A 20398-nucleotide genomic window follows, 5' to 3' on the forward strand; every position below is an offset into this window, starting at 1 on the left:
TGGTAATGCAATCAGGCTGATTGGAAATCACAGGTGTACTCAATTTTGCCTAAATAGCCACCAGTATTCTAACTTGTGTGTCATGTTTTTTGCATTGCGTCTCTACTTTTCGGCTTGTATTCTAAAAAAAAGTCATTCTAAAGATGTTTTTTTTTATTTTTATAAGAAGAAATACTCTGCTGTTTCATTTCCGAAATTATGCAACTATTGGGACGTGACACATATTTAGAATCCTTTGACATTTAAGTGGTCTTTCATTTCTGTTGGCAACAGCGATGAAAAGAACATTTAGCTGGTTTGCTTGCATGTGAACAAATAGTACCGTTGCTCTCGCTTTCCAGTAACATAAAACCAAAACAGCGTAAAACTGCAACAAAGCTGGTATTTGTCCATCTCAGGTGTCCCAGAAGATATGGAGGTCATAACCGGTTCATATTTTTGGGCAGCTCATATCTGCCCCATCAAAACCCATTCAGGGTTCACAGTAGCTATTCAGTAAAAAGGCTGAGTGTTTGTGCTGGCCTGAATAGGGAACAGGGTTATTGTTCTGACTGCATGCCTGATTTACACTTTTCAAATCTCTATCAATCAGGCCAGCATAGTTATATGACACTATTCATACAGAATGACAATTCAGCGGGACATTTAACATAATAACTGAAATAAAAATAAAAAGACCAGCTGTTAAAAACAAGTTATAGTTGATGATATAGATAAAATCCTCTGCCATAGTGTACATTATTCTTATTAAAATATCAATATATTATGGGTTATATCCCTCTACTGAGAGACCTGTGGTGTCTGTTCTTTGCTTTTCACAACAACTGTTCATTTATTCTTCTGCAAACTTGACAGGTGCTTGGATTAACCTCATGAGAAACACAAAGAGATCAACATTAAAGAGCAGCCGGTGACTACAGTGGAGGCGGCTCAGCGATAGAATGTCAACAAGTACAAGCAGGTGCTGGACACGGCTAGTGTCTGGAACCTGTCTGGTCTCAATACCTGCACAAGATTATCACTGAAAAGGAGCACAGATGAGGCTGATGGGAATGTTGTAGGGAAGATTTGAATTGACTAAAAGATGGAAAGCCAAAGGATCACTAGAAGCATTCTAGAATAGCCTAGCCACGCTAGACAACCCATGGCAACGAATTTAATTCTCTGCCAGGGTGGGTCTAGTTACCCTCGGTAAGCCTCGAGGTTGGATGCTCCTAAAACTGGCGACGAATCACCATGAAGTGTAGAGTCAGAAGGCGGGCGTAACTAAGTGACGACAAAGGCGCGACGATTCTGACAGAAACAACCGGAAACTAGCCTAGCCGCGCTAGACAACCCACGGCAACGAATTTAATTCTCTGCCAGGGTCGACAACAAAAACGACAACAGTCGTTGAGCTCCATTAGCACCGACTCTGAATCATCTTTGTTAACATGTCTATAATATACTTGAGCTTCACCCATTGACTGTATAAATAAGGCTTCACCGAACTCCCACATCCTCTGATTTCCGGCGCTCTAGGAACTACGTCAGCCTATTCGTTGCGCTGATTGGTTGTATACCTACCCAATTGCTGCAGAGTGATTTGAAAGACAACCTTTTAGCCCGCCTCCCTCCCTGTCGAGAGTTCCTAGACCCTTGCGTCTTCAGAGCTGGGTCTAGCGCGGCTAGGCTAATTCTAGAAGTCATTCTCTGGGGATCATAAACATCTGTATAAAGTTTCATAGCAGTCCATCACATAATGCTTCTTCTTGTCACTGTCTCATCGGCTCCTTTTGTATATATAGTTATACATTTAAAAAAAAAATCTATTTGGTCTTATTTGTACTTGGCACCATAAGAGTCACCTCTAATTTTGTTGTACATTGTGTGTGTATAATGACAACTAAAAACATTCTATTCTATCAAATAGTTGGTTCAGTTGAAACTTAAGTGGTGGTTCAAAGTTGACTAACTGCCCGAGATTCCCATTCGAGAGCAATGTAGCGACGCTATAACATGCTAAACAATGCTAAAAACAAAAAACGACGTTCAAGTTGGAAGGGTGTTTAAGTTCAGACCTTCCCATCTCCAATTCATACTTTTCTCATCTGCATATTGACAAGTGGGCTGAACAGTGCCTCTGTGTTTAGCACTGTTAGCACAGCTAGAAGATCTCCGGTTCGCTTCCCAGTGTGGGATCTTTCTGCATGGACTTTACATGTTCTCCCTGTGCATGTGTGGGTTTTCTCCTGGTTCTTCTGCTTCCTCCCACATTCCAAAAGCATGCTGAGGTTAATTGGGGATTCTACATATCCACCGTCACTGACCGAGGTCTTTTCAAATCAAAACCTTCCTGTTTAAAATGCCTTTTAATACCTAGCGTCATGGTGACATTTTCTTACTTTTAGTGCTATTTATTTTATTTTTCTTATTGTATACTTTACAGGCTGCACAGTGGCTTGATGGTTGGCACTTTTGCCTTGCAACAAGAAGATCCCTGGTTTGTGTCCCGGCCTTCCCAGGATCTTTCTGCATGGTGTTCGCATGTTCGACATAAAAAATGTATTCACACCTTCACTTAATAAAGCCTTAAAAAAAAGTCAAAATGTGAGAGTAAATAAAGAATCTAGCTCCATCTTCTCACTGCATTTTAAAGACACCCTGTAGCAAAAAATCAAATATGCCCATTTGGGGTTTTTCATTCGCTAGTAGACAAACGAGGAGCAAACTACGCAGTGATGAGCCTTCAAGGACCGATGAGCCTCAAAAAAGTAAAGATTCAGATTTCCAGGGTTTCATACTTAATGAATCTTAGAAACAGTGGGGATTGCTGTATCATTACTCTTCTTCAGAATCAGTTTCCAGATGGAACATTACTCCAGTATTACAACATGTTGTTAAGCAGTGTAGTTTTCCAGTGTTCCAGCTGCAGAGAGTGGGGAGGGTGGTGGAGATAGATGCAGATTTGCACAAACTGTGGAGTTACATGTAAACCACTTTACTGTAGGAAGGGATTTGTAATCAATGTGATTTAGTTTTTAATCTTTAATTTTAATTAAAACTAAATGTAACTTGATACACAGAGATGATTTTTTTAGGGGTTCAATGAACGACCGGAGAGACTCTAATCTTTACTGCAGAGTGTGTTTGACCTTAAAGTTAGTGCTGCATTGCCGTAAGTCTCCTTTATTCAGCCTAATCGTGTCAGTTACGCCGATCCTTTGTTGTTTGAATTAAATCAGTCATTAGCAGATAATTCTCTTTAATGCTATCCAGCTATAATCCGTGATCCATTGGCTTGGCGGGCCCTGGGGTGTCTTCAAGGACTGGAACAAAGCAAAAGTAGAAGAGGATTTTTTGAGAGAAGAAGGCGGGATTGTCTGCAAGGCTCATGATGTCAGCAGCATTAACAGTCGGGGTGTATATTCACAGGGTGTGAGGTCAGGGCGGCTCAGATGAGGCTACTGCAGCACAGACAATGGATCTTTAAAGATTCAGTCTGATGGCTTTATACATCAGGATCAGTTTATTCATCATAGGAGCACTACAGCCAAAAGTCATGTCAGGACTGGCTGGTTGTGGTTTTGTTGAGTCTAGGAAGTAAACCTGATGACGCCAGTACAATGTCAGCTAATTTTTATAAAGCTGACATTAGAGAATTGGGTTTAAAAATCATTTTCTTCTAGATCTAGTGACAGCAGTGTTGGGTTGTCGGTCCATTAGTTGGCTCAGACAGAAACATCTCTGCGTTTCGACTTCTGCAGATGTGCAGTCTTGGCTAAATGATAAATTTACATCGTGTACCCGTCCCATAGAAAGCAGGAATTAGCCTTGCGATTGTAAGATGCTGATAGACCTGGACCAAAAGCTCTACTTCCCACCTGAGATTGCATCCACCAACCTGCAACCAGACTTGTTGCTATGGTCAGCTTCGTGTAGGCCCGTCTACATCATCGAGCTCACGGCACCCTGGGAGAGCTCAGTACAGGAGGCCTATGAGTGTAAGATGCTGAGGTATATGGAGCTTGCCGCCAAAGCAAAACAGCAAAGCTGGAAGGTGAGGGTCCGACCAGTCGAAGTAGGCTGCCGAGGGTTTGTAGCCACCTCCACATCCAGGCTTCTCCAGGAGATGGGAGTACACGGGGAAAGCCCACCGATCAAGGACTTCTGTGAAAAGGGAAGTCAGTGGCTGTGGATTAAGAGCAAGGACTCCATCTGGGCCTTCAAGTGAGAACCTGGTATGCTGGGATTCACTGCTGAACCCTCTGGAGGTGTCGTGGGCCTACCAGCGAAACACTGAGGCAAAAGGGTGCCCACTTGATAACCCAGAGGATGTCCTCACTCACTGGACCATCCCACAGAGTCTTAGGTGTCTCGTGTATGCAAGAATGGACATCAACATGTAGTCCGACAACAGATCAGGACACAAGGTTTCCCAGCACACTGTTGCGTTATAACAAAATGTTATTCACTTCACCTGTCAGTGGTCATAAAGTCCTGGCTGATCAGTGTATATTGAAAGGAAAGAGAAAAAGTACTTAGGATGCTGGGGCTTTGATCACACAGAGACAATGATCATACGCAGAGTCTGTAGACACAACCTACTGCGCATGTACGGAACAGATTCCTACGAGTCCGTGGTAACTGCAGCTGTCCATGTGCTCGTCTGTAAGGGAGTATAATTAAGGCTCAAGGATCCCTCACCTCCAAAACAACTCTCTCTGGTCTAAAAGCTTCTTCTCATAATTCAAAATCAACATTTTTGTGTGGAAGATGAAAATGATTCAAGCTTTTTTCACAATGAAATACTAAAAGATACAATCAAGCATTTCATTTGTGTCCTAAAATGTCTGCTATCCATGTGGTCATGCACTCTGGGGAAGCCCCTACTGGTCCCGTATCTGTTTTAAATAGATGATTACTTTAATGACAGCTTGGCTGGTCGTACAAGATGCTGAATGTGATTAAAGTCTAATTTTGGATCTCACAAAAAAACCTCGGTCTGTCTCATTCCGTCCATGACTAAAACCATTAGGACCCCCGGGGCTAAAGCGGAGGTTCGCTGAGCTTCTTTACATGATCCGTGTACAGAAACAAGAGGCTCCGAGTGTGTGACTGTGTGTGTGTGTGCAGCCAAGTGATTTGTCACACTCGCAGCACACTCGTCTGAACAAAGAAGGCCCCTCTCTCAGTAACATCACAAAGCCCAGCTGTCGCGACGCCATGATTGGTGGACGGCACCCCCTCTGTCATGGGATTGGTTCACAGCCTGGAGGCTCAGTTATCATGAGTCAGCCCATTTTCCTGCAGGAGACGAGGGAGGGGGGACTGAGAGAAACATGCAGAAACCCAGTGAAGAGAACAGCAGCTCCTTGCTTGGCATTTCTAAGTTTGTATGAAGCAGAATTCTGAGGCGATGTGAACCCAAAGTTGTAAATTTTTTTTATTAAAACTGCGTGGTCTCAAACATGTTACACAAAAAATACGGAAAGGAATGCTAACAATTCTTTTTTTATTATGTACTCAAAAATATCTGTATAAACCGGAAAAAAATTGTCTCAAGATTCTTAACTGTCCATCAGTTCAACCTCAATATAAACAGAGAGAGGGTGAAAAAGGTATTGTAACGTCGGGATCCACCTCATTACTGAAGTCCCAAGTTCAGCAGGAGAAGGCAAAGCGTTCAAATGTGTTTCTCTACAAATGCACTTTCCATGTCGTGTGTGTTATTATTAGCTGAACGGAAAAGGACGTGTTGAGTGGCGGACATGAAGAACGATGGAGAGATTCAAAGGAAAAAGGTAATGCACACTGATTAAAAAAAAAATCTGGAAAACCGCGCTGACGTGAAAAATTTTAGTGAACGAACACATATGGATGAAGAGATCGCACTACGACTCACACACCGATCAGAGAAGGAGTGTTAGAAGCGTCTGTAGTAGCGATGTGGCGGTCCGTAGTGCATGGGCATGTCCATCACGTTCATGTTGTGGTGGGGGTCGAACGGAGGGTTGTGGTGGGGGTCGAACGGAGGGTTGTGGTGGTGGTGGTTGTTGTCGTTGTTATTGTTTGGGGGTGGAAGTGGAAGGTGCTGCAGAGGGGGCACGTAGGGTGCAGGGGGCAGCCGGGGTATGATGACCGGGTGGTACCTGGGGTACCCGCCCTGGGGCGGCGCCGGCGGGTAGCGGGCACGTGGAGGAACGAACAGCGGGGCTTGTACCGCCTGTGGGTGAGGAGGGGCCGGGGGGTTCAGATTGGGAGGGTTTTCTGGGGGTGGACCCACACGTGGCCGCTTGGTGTCTGGCACAGGTTCCGGGGGTGGGCCCACCCTCTTCCCTGAATTATCTGAGAGAAGAAGAAGAACAGGAAAGATAATAATGAACAAACAGTGTTTATAATGTTCATTTTTTTTTTGCAGCATGAAGTGCAGCTTTAATCTCCTCCGTACTTTACACCAGAGGTATTCAGCTAAAATTCAGAGAGGTCCAGTCAGACATAATGTATTAAAGCAAAGGTCTGGAACATCAAAATGTGTAACTTGAATTAGTGCGATATATGTTGATGTGACCTAGTAGTTTTATTAGCGTCTGAATGTAATCAATAACTGACCGTCAAATCAAATAAATTCAGTACGGTTCAAAAACATTTTGACAACATTTATCAATAAATAACTTTTTACATAACCATACATCTTAAAATAAAGTGTAGAACTTCAACCTGAACCAACTTAAATACATCTTTAATAATACCTAAATCTAAAAAACATGTAAACAATTGAACATTTTTGCATTTTTCCCCTGTCTTATATCACTCCCCTTATACATTTAGTTTTGATTATGTTCACAGATGAGAAAGCTTCTTCCTCTCAGTGTCGCTTTAATTATTTTTCTTTGTTGTCTGTCCTCTGCCTCTCAACTGTTGAGAAGCCGCTGCGATGTTTAGCAGCAGGAATGCAGACCAATTCATTGGCTGAGTAGCGTCATGTGGGATGGCTGGACTCGTATGTAATTGGTCTGTGTGTTTCCTGAGCTGATGACCAATGCCATGAACACTGGAAAGGCTGTGCCGGTAAAACAGAAGCGACCCGTCAAATTTAAAATACCATTAAGATTTCCTGATTACAAGTTCGTGTTCATATAAGACGGCGTCTCGCTCCGGATCCAGATCGCGGTCCGTCAGTTAGCGACCCCTGATTCGCACAAACACACTCAAGCAAACACAGGAAACTCTGCTGCGACTGCTGCCAGCTCGTCTGAATAAATAATGGCTAAAAGAGGAAACAGCACAGAGGAAGAGTGATGTTGCTGCAGTGCTGCATTTTCCTGCCAGGGACATAATTCACTATTTCTACATCAGCCGAAAACATGGAGGAGGGGGGGGATGATGAACGGGGCAGACACTGAGAGACAAACAACTGTTCCAAGAAAACAAACAGTTTCGGTTTTGAAAGTAGCTCGAATCTTCTGGTTACTGACCTGCACACTTCTTGCTCAGCTCTGCTTCACCTTCCTTCTGGATCTCCTGAATGATTCGCTCATCATCTTGCTGCAGAAACACAGAGCAGTTGTTGTTTGATGACAGAGTGGAGAAACTCCTGGTAGCTACATAATTAAGTGTAATGTGACAGCAGAACACATTCAGCAGTACAACACAGGAACACAATACAAAGCAATCCAACAACAGCTACTACTTTTATCAGTAATTCTACATTAGATTTAGATTTCACAGACTGCAGCTCGAGCACACCAGCTCACCTATGACTGCTCAGTGTAAAACTACTCTGTGCTAAACAATGACAAGTAGCACAGCGGTCCCTCACCTTATCGTGGTCTCACTGCATGACAGATTTTTCACCATATCGTGGGATTTTGCGGTATACGAGTATTTTCATTTTCATTATTTCTGTGGTAAAATAAGCATGTTCGAGCCTAAAAACTTGAAAACAATCTAAAAAAAAACAATAATTAAAACTATGAATGTCCAATAATATCGACCCACTGATATTGTGGGCCCAATATTGGCATAAAAATGTAATATCGGTCATTTTTGCCTATCATAAAAACATGCCTGGATTTCACCATCAATTACCGGGGTGCAAATGATGACATCATCAAACTGCGTTGTGAAGCGTCTAAACAGAAGTGTGGCTGCAGTAACAAGCTTTCTGTGCCAGACTAACAACATGTCTGTGGTTTGGAGTTATTTCCAAGCCCACGTATATCGGTATCGGTAGATATCGGAATCGGAAATTGAGAATTGAACAATATTGGCCTTTCACTTTTTGGCAAAAAAGACAATATTGGACATCCCTAATTAAAACATATTAAAAGAATATTAAATCGAAATAAAAGGCATAGAGTACTGTGCTGGGAGCTGATTGGCCCAGCCACCATAGCGTCAGTCTCCTCCATCTTTAGCTTTGTTACTATCATACTATGCCACTGTAATCATATGAAAGATAATTTACTGCCATGTCAGAGCAGCCTGAAGTAAGACATTTTAGCAAATTTTGAGCACAACTCTCTAATAAAAGATGCTCTCATTCTCTACAAAAAAAACTGTAGAGAGCAGAAAAGTCACCAAAGTTCAGATTAGTCAAAATGATTTTTCAGATATCTGCAGCTGTTATTCCGACTAATCCAGACTGAATCACAGATATTCCGGTCTGTCGTTTGTCTGTTCAGAATCATGTTGCAAACACACTACCAGTCAAACGTTTGGACACACCTTCTCATTCAATGGTTTATATTTAATCATTTTCTATATTGTATATTATTACCGAAGACATCAAAACTATATAAGAATACATATGGAACTATGTTGCAAACCAAAAACTGTTAATCTTCAGTATTAATCTACAATGTACAAAATAAGACAAATTTAAAAAAAGTATCAGATGAGGTGTCCAAGTTTTTGACTGGTAGACTCACTAGTCATAGTTTAATTAGCCAAATTCAGCTATTCAGAACAGTTGAGTTCTTTCACCTTCATTCCTGACAAAAACAAAAAAATAAAAAAATCTTTAAATGATCATAAGAAGTCTTAATAAAGCATCTACCTATCCATCTATCTAAGAAGGCAGCTGACCAGTTTTACCAACTCTTTAGCGGTCTCAGTATTCATCCTTCTTTTGTGTTTGCTTAATGACTCTCTCTTTGCCAGCTGTGGTGCTTTTGTGGAGTTTCTGAAACTCCTCCAGCTCATTAACTGCTTTAGAACTTGTTGCTGCTTCTATTTGCCAGTGATTCTGAGCTAAGGTCACCATTGGCAGTCACACAGTCAGTGTGTCAGGTGCAGGGGGAGTTAGTTAAAGGTCTTGTCATTGTAACCACAGACTAAATGTGACAAAGGATTAAGGATCAGACACTTTGCAACAAATAAATAAGTCTGTTCCTGTAACACTGACATTCTTTAAGCAGATTTGAAAAGACATGTTATGATGATACTTTATCAGTCAGAAAGTGGAAAAAAAAACAGAAGAAACCGTCACATTTTTAACTTTAACAGACCACAAACTAATCATGTGTGTTGTATCAGATCTAAGCTTAAAACTGTGATATTTCATTATAACCAAAAATAAAGCAATCAAACAAAAAAAAAAAATCCTAGCACAATTAAGAAGTCATGACTAACTCCGCTGTGACCGACAGTCACATGATAAAAATCCAGCAACTTCCATTTGCAGACACATTACTGTGAATAAAATAAATATAGAAATGCAGCATGACTCAAAAACGTTTGCCAAAAAAAGTTGTCAGCAAGTTGTTTTGAGATAATGAACATTCAGCATGGTAAAATATCTCCAGTTGATGTGCTGAGCCGTATGAAAAACACCGAGATTGGAGAAGTTGTAAAAATGAAAGTTAAATCTATTCCATAACGAGCCATTACTTTTTTTTTACAGTATCGGTTACGCTTGTGAGCCCTTGGAAGAATGTTGTACATGTTGATTTGAGACTTCACTCCACCAAGGAATGCAGTGGAGTTATGATATGATCAGTGTAGGTTTGTCTGTCTGTCTATTTGTTAGCAACATTACTCGAAAACAGCATAACGGATATAGACGAAACTTTCAGGGAAGGTCAGAAACGACAAGGACCAAGTGATTAGATTCTGGCAGTGACGCGGCATATAGTCTAGATCCACGGATTTGCAAAAGATTTCTGTATCCTTGCGACACAGCGTCACTGTAACTGCCTACCGACGATCACGTGATTGTGATTACAAATCCACCGCTGCGGACTTATCTTCGGCTGGCCCTGAACATATGAATATTCGGTGGTTGTGGTGGTATCCAAACATTGATCAGAATATTCGGAGAACAAACACCCCCCGTCATCGGCACCGAGCAACTGCTTTACCGTCATTAAGCATTGGTATATCTCAGTCCTGTGGACTGCAGTGACCTCTGGGGTCAGTGTTATTTTTCATTGGCCAGCTGTTTGGCTGTATCACGCGGACCTACCAACCCTGACTTCACACTTCACTTTGCCCGTGTTTGCAGACAGAAGACAAACTGCTTGGAGATATTCATGCTAACATGCTAATGTTGTCGGACTCCGACAACGAACACCTCCTCCTCCTACCCACACCTGGGGACAAGTCGAACATTTGGATATTCGTCAACAATTGGGTCCAAATATTCGGAGCCCAGAAATTACTATTGGGATCAGACCTAGACTTATCCGTCGGAAATCGTGCAATGACTGAGCAGCCTTGGTGGAGTACTGCACTCTCAGTGCTTTTCTTGTTATTTTAATGGCATTATACAGCATATTGCGTAAAAGAAATTTTGCAGTTCTCTCTGCTTTTAGCCATCGTTGTGTGGTTTCCACAGAGGTAAGGGGCTTTACATTGCAGTAGGCAATATAATGGGTAAACTGATAAATGAGGCCACAGTGAGGAAACATGACAGCACCAAGAGATTCCCAGTAACAGAGAGTTCAGAAAGACAGCTGCCTTCAAGCTACAATTAACACAATAATTCATGCAAGAGAAAAAAAAATCTTGCCATCTTCCAAGAGTGGAGCACCCGCAAATAAAACACAATAAGACAAAGATAATGTCGCTACAAAGGGACACACCGTGGGGTCGGTCCAGAGGGAACACTTGCGGCAGTGGCGGCAGGGAGCGCCAGGGGAGCGGGCGTGCTGGCAGAAGTGGTTGTAGCCGGTGATGGGCTCTCTGCAGAGGTAGCACATGAAGCTGCCGCAGCGGCACGACATCCGGTTGCAGCCCTCCGATTTGACCAGGCCCGTCCCGCACTTCACACACTTCCTCACACGAGCCGCCGTCATCCGCTCCTCACTGCAGCACACAGGAACAAACAGAGGTCCAAAATATCATCAAAATGGAAACAGACAGGATAAAGAAAACAACATGCAGAGAGGTATTTAGGTAATCAAATTACACTGAATGCACTGAGCTTCAACTGCATCACAAAGTGGTTTTGATGACAGGAAAATGTAAAGTAGGTGTTTTAAACCAGGGGTGGTTAACCCATTAACCAGTCACTAACAGGAAAATGAATGACAATAAAAGGCTGCAGATCACCTTACACAAGGACTGACACACTTACACAAGAGCTTTAAATAACCAAACGATGAAGAGCGTTTTCACACCTTTACTCTTCAAATTCTGACACCAACAGATCCAACATTTTTTGTGCATTCATATAAATAGGTGCAGCTCAAAAAAGGTCTCCTTTCTTTGTAATTTATTCTATATCCACTACACGTGAAGTTAAGTATTCCAAAGCCTTTTCTTGCCTTAAAAAAAAACTCTCTCTTTGGTACAAAACTCCAATATTTTAAACTTTGCAAAACAACATGACAAGAAACCTGATGTACAGTGGAAGCACATTCTTCAGTCAGATAAATAAGATACAAGATAAATCTGTTTGAATTTAATGAGGTCCAGCACTGATGAATGAAAGGTCTATTGAGTTTACTTGCAAGGAGTTCTTACTGTGGCACCTGCATTTTTAAAATAGTGAATCTTAACTATCAGTTTTTATTTTTGCATCAAAGTAAATAATCTACCGCTAAACTGTTCTTGTAAGGGGATTAAATGTTGGATGATCTGACATTGAGGTGACAGTCCACTCACCTCTGCACTATTTAAAACCCATTTCACAAGACACAGCCCTAATGAGGTTGAAACATCGTGCCTTTAAATGAATTTATGATAGTTAGGAATCCAGTGGGGCTTATCACAAATGTCTTGACATAATACAGCCTTGATTTTAAGAACTACTAGTACCTGTTTATTTCAGAAAACACCAGACCAAACCCTTGAAGCCTGGAGCGGCCTGTTGTTACTGTTGTTACTCCTTTAGTTCTGTCCTGTTACAATCATCAAACCCTGACCCACTGATCTGTCTGCCGGGCCACTTCCTGTCTCTTTCAGCACCAGGAAGTAAGACGATACATGACCATCTCAAAACAGGAAGTACTGCCTCTAAGCCTGCTGCGCAACAGGAAGCAGACGGCCTCTCCACTTCCTGGACTCTTGTCCGGGAAAATAAAGTGGTTTATGGAGAATCCTTTCTGGCCAGAGGAGAGCCAGATGTGAAACCTGACAAATGAACAAGGCCTGGGACTAAATGTGCACCAAGGGACTAAATATTCAAGAGAAAATGTTTTACTTTAAAATGACACTTTGTAATAGAACTGTGGAACTGTTATTTGTGTCTTCCTGATGAGAAAAATTAACAATAATGATGAAACAGTCAATACAGTAAGGAGTTAAAATAGAACAGTATGAACTAGTGGAGGATGGAACTCCACCTCACTCTGAAATGCTTGATGTGACTTTTAAAAGGTGGTACAGTACAAATTTACATTATGCTTTAAAGGGGAGCTTCGTTTTTTTTTCAACCTGGGGTCTGTTTTCATATGTAATTTCATACATGTGAGTGATGGAGAAATGAATTTCAGACATAGCTCCAGTATTTAGCCAGGCAGGCAGCTTAGCAGCTCAGCTAGCGAAAAGTATGGGGCAATTACCCCCCATGTCAAAGTCCGCCCTAACGTGCTTTTTTCCCCACACTGACCCGCTCGGATAGTCTCAATGAGTGTCCCACAACATACTAGAGATGAGAAGTGAATGAAAACCTCCACATTACCTGGCGATCACTCTTTGTTGTGTCTGTATCCAAATCTCAGGATGCTAGAAAGCAAATCTCATTCCACATTACAGCCAATGACATGGCTTATAAAGTGAAAGCAAGAATAGAAACTGATACTCCAGTATATTATAATGGCAGTACAACTTATCATTGTGATAACTTAGCACGGTTTCACATTTCATGTCATTGGCTGTAATGTGTATTTAATACTTTTTTGTTTCGGGAGGACTTTTTTTTAAAAGAGTGTTGAAAATGGAGTTTGGTTTCTTCAATTATACCAAAAAGTTCATCCAATCATGATGCAGGACTTTGATTTTGGAAAAAAAGTTCAAAAAGTTATAACCCTAGTGAGGACGTCCTCCTGTATTTGCAATAATCTGCCTGTCAGGGCTCCAGAGCATTCATATTTTGGTTAAAAAAAAGATTAAAAATCTGAAATTTGTCAGGTGTTTACACCAGCGCACCTGACATTTAGAAGGTGTGTGCATGTGTGCTCATGTAGATAAAATCAACTGGTTTCCCCTGAACATTAGAACGCCTTTTTCCCCTTGTTTTCAAAGTACATTTGGATCCTACAACAGTCTGTGACAAGTGACAGTGCTGCAATAAATGAGTGGATACTGTCAGACCTTTAGGGAACATCAGTAAACTGTAGCTTCTACCAATGCATGTGAAACACGAGGGGAATATTAGTAAATTGTTGTGTTTACTGACAGTCTGCATGTCAGGTGTTTTTCATTTGTAAATTATAGCTTCAAAAAACAAGCTGGCTTGAACATTCCTCCTCTACACTGCATGAATCTCTGCATGCACATCGATCCCACTGTGCCACCCACAACAAGTAAATGGTCAATTTGTGGTAAACAGTACGACACGATAAATCAGCCAACGGTATGCTTTGCATTTGTGGCAAAGAGGGTGATCAAAGCATGACTTGAATTTCCCCTGGGATCCATCTATCTATGATTTTATACCTGCTCACAACCATTGAAATAATGTGTTAAGAAATTACCTCAATGTATGGGAACTGACAAAAAGGTTATGCTTTAAATTTTATTATTTGGCATCAAAAGGCATGAAAATGGCTCAGGAGTAGTCAGGAGTCCTGCATGTGATCATTAGCAGGTGTGGCTAAGTGCTGGGACAGTGAAGGGTTTCTGTGACCCACTTACAAGACAACCCTCATCCGGATCTCATCCCTCTCCAGGACCTGCTCACAGGTCTTCCCCACATGCTGCTTCCACTGGACGTGGCACTTTCTACAGCTCTCCTAAAAAAAGAAAAGACAAGACGGGATAAGGTGAGGGATACGGGAGAAGAAAGGCTAAAGAGGAAATTATTTCCTTAGCGTCTGCTTAGAGTACGTAAGTTCCTCAATATACCATCAAATATCAAGATTAGGTAGAGCCCCTGATCAAGATTAATCCATCCATCATCCACATTTTCTTCCATCCTCCACTGACATTTCCTTCTTTCCTTCCTTCATCCACATTTCCTTCCATCCATCCATCCACATTTCCTTCCTTCCTTCCATCCACCCATCCACATTTCCTTCTTTCCATCCATCCATCCATATTTCCTTCCCTCCATCCATCCATATTTCCTTCCCTCCATCCATCCATCCATCCATCCACATTTTCTCCTTCCTTCCTTATTTCCTTCCATCCTTACTCCACATTTCCTTCCTTCCTTCCATCCACATTTCCTTCCATCCATCCACCCTTCACATTTCCTTCCTTCCACATTTTCTTCCTTCCTTACTCCACATTTCCATCCATCCATCCTCTCTGACATTTTTCCAATTACTGCTGATGAGTGCTGCAGTCAGAGTGCTATTCCTCCAGTGTCTGCTCTATATGCGGCTGGTGCTGCCACTGCAGGCACTCAGACTTGCACACAGCTAGGTGTGGCGCTCCCTGCAAATGTGTGTGAGCGCAGCGAGAACGCCTGCCGCTGACTGCTTAGTTGCCTAGAAACAACTCCATCCTCCCTCATTTTGTCGGCCCAAGATGTTCAGCTAAAGGACATGTGGGGCAGACAGCATCATCGCACACACACACACACACACACACACACACACACACACACACACACACACACACACACACACACACACACACACGCACACGCACACGCACATGCACACGCACACACGCTTGGGGCCGCTTTCCTTGCTTACCCAAGAATCTCCATAAATATTTGAACCACTCATCTAATATTGACGAGCATGGCATATGACAGCTGATGCAGCATGGCACGATCCATATCCCCACGGCAACCTCTAACCTTACTGAAAAGCCTACATTAGTGAAAAAAAACATCCTTTCGTCCTGTGGCCTCCATCCGTACGCTTCAGTCATTGTGTGGTGCAGCTGTTGTTTCTGTATTTCAGCTTCCACAGAGCCGCTCTCACAATATTCACCCAGACAGCTGTGTGTGTGCAAGGTCATCCAGAGGGTGGAGAAGACGGAGTTTCTGCTGGCATTTGTACTCTCTGAAGGCACATTAAGACCTTAGAGGCAAAATTGGGATCCAGTTTAGTAGAGTCAAGCCAGGAGAAATTAAATGAAACACATGGAAAGTAGATCAAAGGCATTCCAATTATTGAGCAGTTTAGAATTCATAAGGGAGTGCCCGAGCAGAGAGATGCACGAAACGTAGTCGAGACGTTTGAGAGTGTGTCTGACAAGATTAAAGGGCGAGGAGAGTATTCTGTCTGGGCTACGACTTCAGCTAAAAAAAGGGAAAGGAAGACTTAAGGTGTGCAGATTTGGACTGAGGTGTAAGGAAATGGCAGATCACACAAAGATGGAAAAGGACAGAGTGAAAATGTGGGAAATGATCCCCCTCTAGTGGTAACATAGAGACCAGGAAGAAAGATGCCAGCGTGAGGAGAAAGTGTCGGTGTGTATGACTGTCTGGAACCTGTCTGAAAGCAGGAACACACCTGAGTTCTTATAGCCTGGCTAAAAATACAGCCGCTGACGTCAGAGTCAAATTTTTTAACCGGGCGTGTCTGTCCCACCCCTGGATGTTTCTTTTGAATAAACCCGAGCGTGGCGGAAACATGACAAAAGTTTGCACAGACACATAACTTTATGATGGCCTAATGGCAGCCAGGTGAGAGACTCAAAGGTTAGTTGCATTCCAATATCCTTACTACCAACACAGGCCAAAGAATATTCAGTATGCCAAATGTAGTCTGCCAAAAAATACCAGGGTATCTTAGAACATCTGGTTAGATACTGGTATTTGCAAGCAAGCAAGTCTTTCTGGCCATTTTGACCCACAATTATTGATGCAGTTACAACACATATGTCACGGTGACCTGCACGAGTAGAAAGAAATTTGAGTCGCTGAAAGCATACAGACAGCTGATGGTCATTTTGCATCTTTGCACCATGTTCTATGTTGTTTCATCCCCATTCTCTGCACTCCTTTCTGACAAGCCCTCTTCCTCTCACCCACCCCATACACATTTTCATTCATATCTTGCCTCTCTTCCGCTGCACGCCCAGTTTTAACACCCTGACAAGCTGATTAGCCACCCCAGATGATGGCTGTGGATATTATAATTTTGGAATATCTATGAGCACATGCTCTATGGCTGTCCAAGTATAGCTGCCAACAGCCAGGGGGTCATGGTGAAGATTAGTAGCACTTTGAGTACAGGGGTTGATTTTACTTCTTCTCTTTGCCTCCTGAACAGCCTCAAAGAAAACGAAAGGATGGACGGAAGGAAAGCTCAGTGGATGAAGGTTGGCCTCACTACAGCAAAGAGGGTCATACTGAGGCATTGGAGGAAAATCGCCTCTTATGAGAGACTTATATACAAAATAAATGGGACTATAGACACCTATGCAGAAATCTGGGAGCCGTTCCGAACACCAGGGATTGTAACTTAAAAGATACTTGACATATACATGAACTAAAACCTAGCTGACAGTGCAGGATGCTCGACTGGCGGGATGAGGATGGGAATTTGGGTAGGGAGAAAATGGTTTCCTTCCAGACATATTTGATATTACGTTGTTTATTTTATTATATTTTTTTGTTCGGATGTCTGTGTTGTATTTATTCAGGTATCTCCTAACTTCTTAGGTACTCTAACATATATTTTTATATATACATGTACCTATAAATGGTGCGTATCACTGTACTATTATTACCATTTCTATTTTGTGTTTGATGTATTTACGTATCTTTGCTCTTCTATGTTATGGATGATTCTCTATGAGAAGTTGTGGCTGATCGAAAATTTACAACAGTAAATGTCCCTGCAGACTTCAGGTTCTACCCCTACCTCAAGAACAGCTGTTTGCAACTCCAGGGGTATTTAACAGCAGATCTCACAACATGCAGACATTGAAAGTGGACAGCTGACAGTAAAAATGTTCTATTCATATCATAAACAGTAGTACATGTTGGTGTGCTGTGCAGATGACCGCATTGCCACTCATCATCACTGTAGATGTTTCTGAACGGTTGTGACTCTCCATCTCAAACAGGATCTAGCAGCTGGTTTTTAGATGATGGCCTGCAAGACTGTGTCTGTGATTATTTTTGAGGTGTGATAACCACGGTGGGCGGACATACTGCAGAATTTCTCGAGAAATGAGAACTTGTATTTAGGAACCGTCACTGGAACAGTCTCTCTGTATAAAAAAAAAAAAAAAACATTTGCTGAATTCATCTTTTGTTCTCCAGGGTCATGCGCATCCCCTTTCATTTTCATCACAAGACGTAATACGGAGGAGCATTTTGCCATTAATGAAAGATTAATAAAAGAGCTGGGGGTTTTGTTGCAGTGTGAGCCTATTTACTTTTAGATTCTAGGTTGCCATTATGTGGACTGTAAGCTTAAAAGAGCACTGCCAGATAGCGCTAGGAGATCCACTGATTGTTTGGTTAGCAAAGCAAAACTTTACTGATCGTTCCAAAGAACATCCCAAAGTCTGAACAAAAGCAGACTGCTTCCTTGACTGTCAACTGGGAAATATATCAGCCATGAGATGGAGTCCAAATGTGTCTTAACTCTTTACTGATCCCTGTTTTAGTGCAACTTACTACTTCACAATGCAATATTACATGCCACGCCCTTACACACCTGAACTACTGTAGTAGAAGTTTGCCTGGTATGCAGATGAATCTCAGAAGTTGTGGTGCTTCCAGCTTTTTTGGTAAAAGTAGAGAAAAGTGGAAAAGGAAAAGCGAGCAAGCAAGAGATACAGACCACAGAAGGGAGAGAGGATGAAATGAGCAGACAGGAAGGAATAAAAAGAGATGAAGACAGAGACGGATAAATCCTGCTGTAGCACCCCATGGTATGTTTTTATTTACTGGTTATACTACTCAAAGTGCAGCAACATACCGTTTCGTAAAATAAAACGTAAAAAGCTAATGTCAATATGTTTGTGATTAGAGTTTTCTAAAGATTTAATGATGCATTTGCAAATTCAGGGTTCTTCCTGGCTTAGAACTGGTAAACATGTATGACAGTAAGCACTAGTCAGTCTGTGCTACCTTATTAGAAAGAAACCAATTCATTTTTATGTTATTTCTGACAATTCAATAAACGAAAATGTCTATTATGCATGAGTAAATGAAATCCAGCTCACAAAATTCTGCCTAAGACCTCTTCAGTGGGTGCCAAAAAAATCATATTTTTTACTGTTGACTTGCTTTATCAGTAATTATGATTTAACTAAAAGATAAGTATGAAGAGATTCTAGTCAGCTGAATATCAACGCACTAACAGATAATCCTATTTGTCACTTCCTTTTCTCTTCTTTTTCAAATAATTCAGATTCAGAATTAGATAAAGATAAATCAAACTCATACACACGTGGACAAAATTGTTGGTACCCCTCAGTTAAAGAAGGAAAAACCCACAATTCTCACTGAAATCACTTGAAACTCACAAAAGTAACAATAAATAAAAATTTATTGAAAATTAAATAATCAAAATCAGCCATCACTTTTGAATTGTTGATTAACATAATTATTTAAAAAAACAAACTAATGAAATAGGGCTGGACAAAAATGATGGTACCCATAACTTAATATTTTGTTGCACAACCTTTTGAGGCAATCACTGCAATTAAACGATTTCTGTATTTGTCAATGAGCGTTCTGCAGCTGTCAACAGGTATTTTGGCCCACTCCTCATGAGCAAACAGCTCCAGTTGTCTCAGGTTTGATGGGTGTCTTCTCCAAATGGCATGTTTCAGCTCCTTCCACATATGTTCAATGGGATTCAGATCTGGGCTCATAGAAGGCCACTTTAGAATAGTCCAACGCTTTTCTCTCAGCCATTCTTGGGTGTTTTTGGCTGTGTGTTTTGGATCGTTGTCCTGTTGGAAGACCCGTGACCTGCGACTGAGACCAAGCTTTCTGACACTAGGCAGCACATTTCTCTCCAGAATGCCTTGATAGTCTTCAGATTTCATCGTACCTTGCACACTTTCAAGACACCCTGTGCCAGATGCAGCAAAGCAGCCCCAAAACATTACTGAGCCTCCTCCATGTTTCACCGTAGGGACAGTGTTCTTTTCTTCGTATGCTTGGTTTTTGAGTCTATGAACATAGAGTTGATGTGCCTTACCAAAAAGCTCCAGTTTGGTCTCATCTGTCCAAAGGACATTCTCCCAGAAGCTTTGTGGCTTGTCAACATGCATTTTTGCAAATTCCAGTCTTGCTTTTTTATGAGTTTTTTTCAGCAGTGGTGTCCTCCTTGGTCGTCTCCCATGAAGTCCACTTTGGCTCAAACAACGACGAATGGTGCGATCTGACACTGATGTACCTTGGCCTTGGAGTTCACCTTTAATTTCTTTGGAGGTTGCTCTGGGCTCTTTGGATACAATTCCAACGATTCGTCTCTTCAATTTGTCATCAATTTTCCTCTTGCGGCCACGTCCAGGGAGGTTGGCTACTGTCCTGTGGGTCTTGAACTTCTGAATAATATGAGCCACTGTTGTCACAGGAACTTCAAGCTGTTTAGAGATGGTCTTATAGCCTTTACCTTTAAGATGTTTGTCTATAATTTTTTTTCGGATGTCCTGGGACAATTCTCTCCTTCGCTTTCTGTTGTCCATGTTCAGTGTGGTACACACCTTTTCACCAAACAGCAGGGTGACTACTTGTCTCCCTTTAAATAGGCAGACTGACTGATTATGAGTTTGGAAACACCTGTGATGTCAATTAAATGACACACCTGAGTTAATCATGTCACTCTGGTCAAATAGTTTTCAATCTTTTATAGAGGTACCATCATTTTTGTCCAGGCCT

At 41.8% G+C, this 20398-nt stretch overlaps 1 protein-coding gene across 1 annotated transcript in view; it reads right to left on the reverse strand.

The window, feature by feature from the left end:
* Positions 1-5401: 5401 nt before the first annotated feature.
* The window catches only part of rnf216 (ring finger protein 216), a 36268-nt gene continuing 21271 nt past the window's right edge, over positions 5402-20398 (reverse strand). Inside the window, exons 14-17 of the mRNA XM_022207826.2 lie at positions 14284-14381; positions 11067-11289; positions 7458-7527; positions 5402-6327 (exon numbers count right to left, since the gene is read on the reverse strand). Coding sequence (XP_022063518.2) covers positions 5906-6327; positions 7458-7527; positions 11067-11289; positions 14284-14381 — 813 coding nt within the window. The 3' untranslated portion in view covers positions 5402-5905. The remainder of the gene's footprint in view (positions 6328-7457; positions 7528-11066; positions 11290-14283; positions 14382-20398) is intronic.

This window comes from Acanthochromis polyacanthus, chromosome 21 (assembly GCF_021347895.1).
Source record: "Acanthochromis polyacanthus isolate Apoly-LR-REF ecotype Palm Island chromosome 21, KAUST_Apoly_ChrSc, whole genome shotgun sequence".
NCBI lineage: Eukaryota > Metazoa > Chordata > Actinopteri > Pomacentridae > Acanthochromis > Acanthochromis polyacanthus.